General features: G+C 31.2%; 1 protein-coding gene across 1 annotated transcript; it reads right to left on the bottom strand.

The window, feature by feature from the left end:
- Positions 1-3,484: 3,484 nt before the first annotated feature.
- Positions 3,485-10,110, bottom strand: LOC121739061 (MAPK regulated corepressor interacting protein 2). Its single transcript, XM_042131374.1, has 5 exons — positions 9,993-10,110; positions 9,822-9,906; positions 9,504-9,613; positions 5,307-5,363; positions 3,485-4,866 (listed from the first exon to the last, which is right to left on the bottom strand). The coding sequence occupies exons 1-5, from the start codon at positions 10,042-10,044 to the stop codon at positions 4,721-4,723; spliced, it is 450 nt and encodes a 149-aa protein (XP_041987308.1). The 5' UTR covers positions 10,045-10,110; the 3' UTR covers positions 3,485-4,720.
- Between the last annotated feature and the right edge of the window lie 215 nt (positions 10,111-10,325).

Raw genomic sequence — 10,325 nt, 5'->3', positions numbered from 1 at the left:
TTGACATAAAATATATGTCTCTAATGTCTAATGTGAATATTCCTATCTCTAGTAGGGCAAAACCAGAGATATATCAAATATTGGGAATGGCCGTTAGACATTAGATACATATATTTTATGTCAATTCAATGTTAGCTGCGATCGGTTGTATCATTGTATGTCAAACCAGAGATAGATTGAATACTGGGAACGGCCGTAAGTAGGAAACATTTATACAGGGTGTAACAAAAATAAGTTATAATACTTTAGGGTGTGTACCTAGTACCTACGTGTACCTTGTAGAGTTCACTGTGAGAGTAGCAGCGATGAAAGACCAACATTTTTTTTTTCATTTTTGTATGGGGAAACTCGTTACGCTCGGACCCTTAACCTGGATACAAAAGTGAAAAAAATTTTTCGTCTTTTCAGAGCTGCTACTTTCACAGTGAACTCTCTACAAGGAACACGTACACAGAACGAATTTTGGCTCAACGAAGTTGCGGGCGCCATCAGCTAGTGCACAGCTATGTAGGTAATTTTGCCCGTTAACCTGTATGAACTGTTATTTCATTACCTTACTTGTTATTGTAAGGCTCATCGAGGAAATCGTCTCCCTTAGTAAGTATGGGTGGTGGAATTACAATATTAAAGAAGTGCATTTCCAGTCATTTGAGTTTGGTATGGGTAATAGGGAGACTTTTAGTCCCGGAAAAGGACATAGAATAGTTCTACGTCAAAATGCTCCTCATATATTATGCGCAATATACGAAACTCGGGCGACATTGCTGTTTGTCACTTTAACGATATTCACTGATGGTCTTCCCATAGTGATGTCGTGTACAGTCGTGGTCTCGTCTGCAGCGCGCCAGGGCATCTTCGTACTGCCTGGTCTTCACCAGACTGTGTTCTAGGCCTTTCAACAGCTTCCGAGATCTCTTCAAGCACTTGATAATATAATCGCTATTGACACTGGTCAGGTTGGGCTGGAAAACAGTAGCAAAAGAATTTGAGTTTCTCTCAATAGGTACCAAATAACAAAAATATTAACAGGTGAACATTTAACCGCCACTTTTTTAGAAAACTTACAGAAAACTGATTTACTCGTGTACATCTATAGTTGCCAGCAAACAGTCGATCACAATCTTTAATCATTGCCTTCTGCATTTAAATCATCAATTAAAAAACCGCAGCAAATTCATAAAAATATTTAAAAGCACATTAATTTATTATGACTTATTAAACAAAAAAACTTCAAACCATAGAGAAATATAAACATACACCAGATACTTCAAACTTTCATATACTTTGACGACCTCTGTGGCTCAGTGGTGAGCGCGTTGGAAGCTCAAGCCGGGGGTTGCGGGTTCGAATCCCGCCAACGGAACAAAAAAAGTTTCCAAAGTTCCTGGGTCATGGATGTGTATTAAATATGTGTATCATATAATAAATATCTTAAATATATGTATAGTATAAAAGTATTAAATATATTTCCGTTGTGTGGTACCTGTAACACGAGTCCATCAGGTACTTACCACGGGGCCAGACTGACGTGGTGTGAAGCGTCCATAGATATTATATTATTATTATTATACTTATCTTCAATATTATATTTTTAACGACGGAATGGCAATGGCAGTTTTGGACAGCATTACTTGTAGTACCTTGTAAACTAATAATGGTACAGTCTACAAAACATTTCTATCTGGTCTGGTCGTATTCATATCTTGATTGCGGTTGTGTAAACTACTTGCTAAATAACTTGTAAAATGCATGAAATATCGCAGGCATTACTTATTAAAATAAATCGACACCGAAACTTTAAATTATTATGGTTGTTTATTCAACTACAACAAAAGCATAACCATTATATAACTAAATCAGTCTAAAATGTTCTATCACTACGATACAAATAAACTTTCTAAAATATTTTGCACGTTCTTGCACTTTCTGCAATATATATTACCTAATAAACAATATTGAAACAAAAACAGTCGCTAAAAATTACATTTAAAAATTCAACCTAGTATTGCCACAAATTTCACAAAAAAATGCAAGTTTTTAAAACAAAACTTAGTTGATTCGATACTGTGTTGTTAGATCCTGTGAAATTAAACAAATATACAACCAATATTACAAAAATTTGTACAAAACTCTCCGACTGTGATCCTTGGAAGACAATTTTCTTCAAGCATAACAGTGTTGCCCGTTACAAATTACAATACAATAACAATTCATTACTCGTGTAATGTATATGCCATATCCATTTATTTGAATTAGGCAGCCAGCCTAAACTTTAAAATCTACAAGTTTCATAATTCACGAAAATGTTAATTGAACAAGAAAAGACAAGAATGTTTAACATACGAAAAATTATCTTGAATAAAATATTACTAAAAATAATAATAATTTAGTTCCTAGCTATTCAGTTGGCTGGCTAATTTAACTAGACGGCTGCACAGTGCACATATACAATATTGTTCAAAAACATCAATAGATTTATAAAAACAATGGATCCCCATTTGCTAACAAAACACTTATAAGTATGCTAAGTTTTAATCGTTGGACAGTACATTTTTATTGCCTTGATGCTGTATAAGATATGATTATTTTTGCAACCAAATATACTTTGGACAATTTTTATTTAAATTATTGCAGATTTAAAATTGGAACATAATTATTTTTTATACAAATTATTTCATATTTTAGTTGAAATTACAACAGAGATCAGAAAACCAAGTGTATAATAAAATATGTAGGTGCAAAAATTTCAAATAAAATCATGTACAAGTAAACAAAGTGGACATTTGTATTCCTAAAACTAATCAACATTTATTGCATTAACAATTCCATCTTAGCAACAATGTAAGTAATAACTTGCACAGTCAAGTAAATAATATGTTTAGCAGTTTGACTCCTAAATAAATTAGTCATGCTATATCCGCCTGCGACCGCTAACAAATTATTTCGACTATACATATAGGTTCTGTATAAAACTTCTTAAATAAGATCATCTCAACATAAAATTGTTTTCTTATTTGGCTCATATTAGCAAAAAAATAATATGAAATTGCACATCTAATTGGTTGTTTACCTATATACATACAAATATAGGTATATTTTACTTGTACTATCAGAGAAGTTGATTCCTATGCAAATCGGAGACCTAAGCAGTTTGGTTGCGTTACGTCAAACCCAGCTGACAGATCACAGCTAACATTGAATTGACATATTCGACCAAATAACGTTGGTCTGTCAATTGCATAGGAATCAACTTCCTTGATGGTACATATGTATAGTAATATGTAGTTAGATACCATTATAGGTACTGCGATAAAAGAAATTCTATACAAATTTTTGGCAGCGTACAGCAAAACTTTTGGCAATCCACTGTTTTATATCTTTGGTATAAAATTACCCTATTTCCAAATGCCGCCTACACACTTTCGAAACACGGTAAATTAAAAAGAACAATGAAGAATTTAAACTAGTGAATTGGTATTTTTGATAATGAAATGGCAACACTAGATAATGTGTCCAAAAATTAAAAATGACTGGTATAAAAGCTGCCTTCGACTTTGGTACTAAATAAGAGATATAATTTAAATAGGAAGTTTAAATTTTCAAAAGACACGCGTACATTAATTTATTGTACTAAAAACTGAATTAAGCAAAAATAAATTTAATTCCAATATGAATTCTTTGTATTTGCCAGCAAATTCCAAGAATTTTATCATTATGGTAAATTTATTTCTGACGAAGAATTAAAGATAGCAACCATCTTATAAAAACGTGTGATAACAATGTAAAATGACAAAATTAGGTAAATAAAATAACATTCATACCAGCAACAAACTTAAGAATATTGGTATTATACAGTATGTATGAAACTCTTGCCAGCTTTGAAAATTGTTTAAATTTAATTTAATTTTTCATAGGTTTTATATTGAATTTGAAAAATAACGTAGTTAAATCTCTAGGCTTATCTTACTACCAAATTTTTGGCAAATGCACCGATTTGTTGTACAGCAAACTAGCGTCAGGCAGATACATGCTGTATAGTGTATAGTTTGAATTGCAATACATATTGAGCTTAATCTTATTGTAACTGTTACCTACTGAGATCCACAATCAATTGGAGATTACTAAATTAAAAATATATTTACAGAATTGTATATAGAGGACATTATTTTATTGTATATCAGAAGTTTTTAAAATAAATTATTTTTTAATATAAAATGACAATTAAAAGCAAAAAGGTTAAAATATTACTGTTGATGACTTAAATTATGCCCATTGTACTAACAGGGAATTTGTTTTAACTGTTAACAGTATAAAATATACAAATGCATGGTGATTGACTTACATTTAGGCTTGCATACTCTGCACTATTTTACACTGTGGCTATTGCATTGAATTCCTGCAGTCATGATAATATGACATGCCAGTTTTGTTATCATTAACTTATTTATTAACCCCAAAAGAAATGTTATGACAACAGTCAACCTGCTTGTGAATAAAACTCCCCAATAGCACACAAAATCGCCAATGGCTATCTATGCATTAATACAAAATTGGATAATATTGATATGATCAGAACATGTAGAGTGTAGACTATCATCATGCCCAATAAAATTACATCACAAAAATATAATCTATTATGTAATATCACAATTTAGTAAACTGCAATTGATTGTGAGTTGTTGTTTCATGTGCCCGACCTGCGGTACGCTGGTCTCCGCTCTCAGAGAGAGCTGGTGATGTTGTGGAACAGCCGCTTGCCCCACCACGTCTCCAGGTCGAAGGGTTTGAAGTCGTGAAGCACTGGACTCGGTGCTTCATCTTGATAGTATAGACTTGAGGGGGGCGCAGGCGATGAGCTGCCTGATCCTACAAATTTATTCATTGCGATAAGAACACAAAATTAAAATGAAAGTTTTTATTTTCTGCATGTTTTTCTTAGCACACCAAAGAGCCTAAACCTGTTGTTGCAAATATATTAAGATACAGCGCAGTTGTGAGATAAAAAAGCAATTTAGTAAATATGTTTTCTTTGATGTTAACAAGAACTGCAATGTCCTTAAAAAATTATAAAAGATAACTAAAAAGCATGAAATACTTTTGTACTACTAAATATATAAAAAAAAAAACAATGGAAATATTAATATAGAAATAAATTGTAACAATAATTTCTGCTAAGATATTAACTTCATAATTAAAACTTTGAAAAGAATTATAGTATTTAGTTTATTGAAATGTAAAGCAACTAATACTAATAACACAGAATAGATAATAGTATAATCAAAATAAAGTACTATGTGGAAATTTACCTATTGTACTTGTAGGTGTTGATGGTTCACTGTCCGCATTGGCTGTTTGTGTCCAGGCTATAAAAAAGATAACTGTTTAAAAACTAAGCTTTGTTGGAACGAAGTTCCTTATGGCGCGTTCGGCATTGCTAAAGGAGGCTAGACAGAACGATATTTGACCTCGACACTTTTTATTAGTACCTAGTAGGGGCAGAGGGCGTTGATAGTATTCCTGTGTGTCAACTAGATGGCGATTTTGAGAATAAACAGCGACGCGTTGTTAGTATTCCTGGGCGTCAATAGATGGCGTTTTTTATAAGTTTTTTGAGTGTATAATACTGCCGCGTAATTTGTAAACGCAGTAAAGAACATGTCAAAGGTTTCGAGAAAAACGCGGTCAAAGTTGAAATTTTATTTTTGCCTGCACTTTGTCACTCAACCATTAGTATATATATATATATATATATATATATATATATATATATATATATATATATATATATATATATATATATATACATATATATATATATATATATATATATATATATATATATATATATATATATATATTACATTATATTTTACATTAAACAACAAGCGGAAAACTAATATCCACTTCATCTTCTAAATTCGCTCTTTGAACCCATATATATATATATATATATATATATATATATATATATATATATATATATGGGTTCAAAGAGCGAATTTAGAAGATGAAGTGGATATTAGTTTTCCGCTTGTTGTTTAATGTAAAATATCAAAAAACCGTTTCAGTTTATGGCTTCGCTTAGTTTTCACACGTTACTCAACTACTCGTAATAAATAAAAAGCTTTTATATGTCTACCAGGATCTGATGGCAAAAAGTGAGAAAAGAAATTGTCTCTAGCAATACCGGGGTAGTTGTAATAAAACATTTTTATCATTTTTTTTCCTAATAACGGCTGATTCTGTGTGTGAAACATGCAATTAATATAAAAAAAGTCGGCCACGTGCGAGCCGGGCTCGCACACGAAGGGTTCCGTACCGATACAGAGCGAAAATAGGCTAAAAAATTTGTGTTTTTTGTATGGGAGCTCCCCTTAAATTTTTATTCTATTTTAATATCATTATTAAATATTAAAGTACACATATAACAAAAGAATGTATAAAAAATTTAAGTCCCTACCTTTTGCCACTTTTGATGTGTCCGTAAAAAAACCGTCTTCTATTTTCAGGCATTAGAGGAACTAACTTTTGGATAAGTAATTGCATTCTTTGTGGCTTCTGGTATTCCTTTAATTTGTAATTTTAGAGTGGGCTCTGGAATATACCATTTAGATATATTTTTAATTATATAACTGATATATTTATCTAGGTATAAGGTTTATATAGGTATCAATTGCTTTATTGAATGTCACATTGATAACTTACTTTTGTATAGTAGTCCTATCCAGAATCTGATGGCAGAATTTAAAAAAAATATCCTTGATCATTGGATAAATTTTAAGGGTTCCGAGCCAAAGGGTAAAAATGGGACCCTGTTATTAAGACTTCGTTGTCTGTCCGTCTGTCTGTCTCCAGGCTGTATCACAAGAATCGCTATAGCTAGACTTCTGAATTTTTTACAGATTGTGCATATGTTGCCTCTATAACAACAAAATATACCAAAAACAAAATAAAATTAATATCTAAGGGAAGCATTTTTATGTATAAAATGCTTCCCTTAGATATTAATTTTAATAGCTAGCTATAGCGATTCTTGTGATACAGCCTGGAGACAGACAGACGGACAGACAACGAAGTCTTAATAACAGGCTCCCATTTTTACCCTTTGGCTCGGAACCCTTAAAATTTATCCAATGATCAAGGATATTTTTTTAAAATTCTGCCATCAGATTCTGGATAGGACTACTATACAAAAGTAAGTTATCAATGTGACATTCAATGAAGCAATTGATACCTATATAAACCTTATACCTAGATAAATATATCAGTTATATAATTAAAAATATATCTAAATGGTATATTGCAGAGCCCACTCTAAAATTACAAATTAAAGGAATACCAGCAGCCACAAAGAATGCAATTACTTATCCAAAAGTTAGTTCCTCTAATGCCTGAAAATAGAAGACGGTTTTTTTACGGACGGTGTTAATTTGCCGATAATACTAAAACTAATTCATTTACATTTTAAATAAATATTTACAGACTATAATAATTACTATTTATTTTCAATGTTTAAAAAATTGTTGTAAGCACTTTTTGAAAATTTAATTTTTTTAACTACATAACATTTAGGTATAAGTACGGTATATGATTTATTGATCTCACATTGGTAACTTACTTTTGAAAATGCTTTTTATTATATTTTTACAGCCGCTAGAGTGTAAAGACCTGTGTTCAAAATAGTAAGACTTAAATAGATTAGATTTATGATAGACTTAAGTCCGTTATTTTTGAGTTCACGTCATTAAAATAATAAACGTATTTAAGGTTAACCAATGCGCACACATACTATAAATGCCGTAATTGTCATTTGTAACATGTTGCAGTTAAAACAACACTTCGGTGACCCTTAATATGTATGCAGTATAATTGTAAAGTACTGCATTAATGTTAAGTACTAGTCATCTGTTTTGACCATGGAAACAATTTTTTTAGTGCTTAAGTGACTTTACTTTATGTATACTATGTGCAAGACTAAATTAATAATTTTAGAAATATAACAAGAATGACGTAATGGGCATTGTCCAAAAAAAATCACATGTACTTTTTATATTTTTTTTCGTTAAAATAGGGTATTTTAAGCATATAAATTAAATAATTTTGAAATTCATTGGCTAGTTTTTTCTCAATAAATTTTCAGTTTCGCTCTGACGTCATCATCGGCCGCCAATTGACCTCTGCATATGTTTTAAATTTCCTTTCAATCTTATTTATAATGGCTGGTTCGTCAAATGCAAGTTCTCATTATGTGAAAGCTGATACGAGAAGCTTACTAAAAGTTCGAAACGTAATGTTGGTCGAATTTATTGCTAATTTAATGCCATCGAAGGTCAAACAAAGGTTAAACGTATTTGTTCAAAAATATAAGTAACTAATGGGTATTTTTTTCGTTTATATACAGAAAAACGATCACTGACCTTATTCCTCGAAATGTTTTTGTAATGAGCAAAATTTAAAAAAAATGGACAATCCCCATTGGCACATACTGCATATTTGTTATGTTGCTTATTCAGTGAGCATGGGTTTTCACGTAAAATTAAGTTTTTGAGTACTCTTACTGCGGTTATACTAAGTACATACATCATAAATCTGCTCTTTACTGCATTTATGTTAATATGGTTTGGCTTTTGTATAAACGATAGGAAAAAATGGGTTTTTGATTATTATAGAGCTTAACATCAGCATCTCGTATATCTAAAAGAACCATAAAAGCAGTAAGTGGTACTTACTGCGTTTATGAATTGTGCGGCAGAATATGTATACAGGTTTTTTTAAACATAAGAAATAACTTCATTCTATTTGAGTGTCCCTTATAGTTTTATTTTTAAAATTTCAATATAATATTGTATTGTATAGTCTATTTTGGGCAGGAACACATTCTATACAGCATCTCACTAAATAAAAAAATATCTATTTAAGATGGAATGCGGATACAGTAGAATTTAAACAAAGAAACTATTAGCATCACACTTCACCCTGCGCCGGCACGTGTATTGTGATAGAGACAGATAGGACAGAGTAAATCGAGGTAACATAGTCCTCTGATTCCTCGTTCAAAATAGAGCCTATCTAATTATTATTTTTTAATAACTTCAGGAAGAGTTAGTCTATGCCTCTACATTTTTATTTTGTCTTAAAGATCTTTTAAATTTGTTTTATGGTTGGTAGGTTGGTGGGGCATACTTTTTTGCGATTTTTGAAGGGTCATTTTTTTTATTTATTAGTTAATTTAGAAAAAATCGAAAGTAGAGGCATAGCTTTAAAAGATCCCAATATTGTATAAAAAAATCATTTGTCTAGTCTAGACGCATTGTCCAGGGAGTAAATTGGGGAATATGTTTGTATGGAAAAACAGTGTTAGCGTTTCCTCATAAGCATCACTGTAAAATATTATGTATTTGAAAAGTTATAGGTCTCTTGCTGTATGTCTAGCTACATTGTATAAAAAATAAATTATATAAGAATACTGAAATCTGGGATGTATTATTATAAATACTACTTACTTTCACTGATATATTTTATCATTTCTTCATGTTGTGGTGTTATCACATTGTATTGTACTTTTTGGTGTACAGTCTTTTTACCATTGGAATGAAAAACAGGTTTTGGCATTCTGAAAAACAAGAATAAAAAATAACAAGGATTTTAAAAAATGGTTTGAAATGTTCAATGCCATAAAAGTTAATAACGTATCTAAGTTAACCATTTAAACAGCGGCTTGCGACCTCCCGAGTCCGGAAAGAGGTTATGTAAAAACTATGATGAAATTATTACATTACCAAATATTGCACAACACTGAAATTATAAAAACAGCAACTTACGCTATAATCTCTCCATTGTCTGAATCCGAAGACTTTCTGTTATGATCCTTTCGACTATCGAGTCTTTCTAAATTCTGTGCAAGTCCTGAAAATGGAAATTTTTGAAAGCACTCTCGTGATAACATTGAGGTTACGGCATTTTTAGCTGAACTTAAGAATTGCGATACCAACCTCTGCGAGTTTTTGCAACAATCTTGCTTGGTCCTTTAGACACAGTATACATTTTATAAAATTTAGTTTTCAGCCAAAAATTTGTAACAATTTCCTACCGATAAATTGACAACTGACTGTTCAGACCAAAGAGAATATAATCACTACGTTTGTTCAGACTTCAGAACACAGATTATTAATTTAAATTTGTTCAAAGTTCAGTGTTCACCACAGAATACAAATTACTCACGTGTTCACTCATCACTGCACAGATTCAAATGTTCAAATGTCACTTCCATAGATAAAGTAGTATATAGTACCTCAATGGACATTTCCCTGATGTGACAACTAAAA

This window comes from Aricia agestis, chromosome Z, assembly GCF_905147365.1.
Source record: "Aricia agestis chromosome Z, ilAriAges1.1, whole genome shotgun sequence".
In the NCBI taxonomy this organism is placed as follows: domain Eukaryota; kingdom Metazoa; phylum Arthropoda; class Insecta; order Lepidoptera; family Lycaenidae; genus Aricia; species Aricia agestis.
The sequence above is the reverse complement of the archived record's forward strand: the minus strand, read 5'-3'. Positions and strand labels throughout refer to the sequence as shown.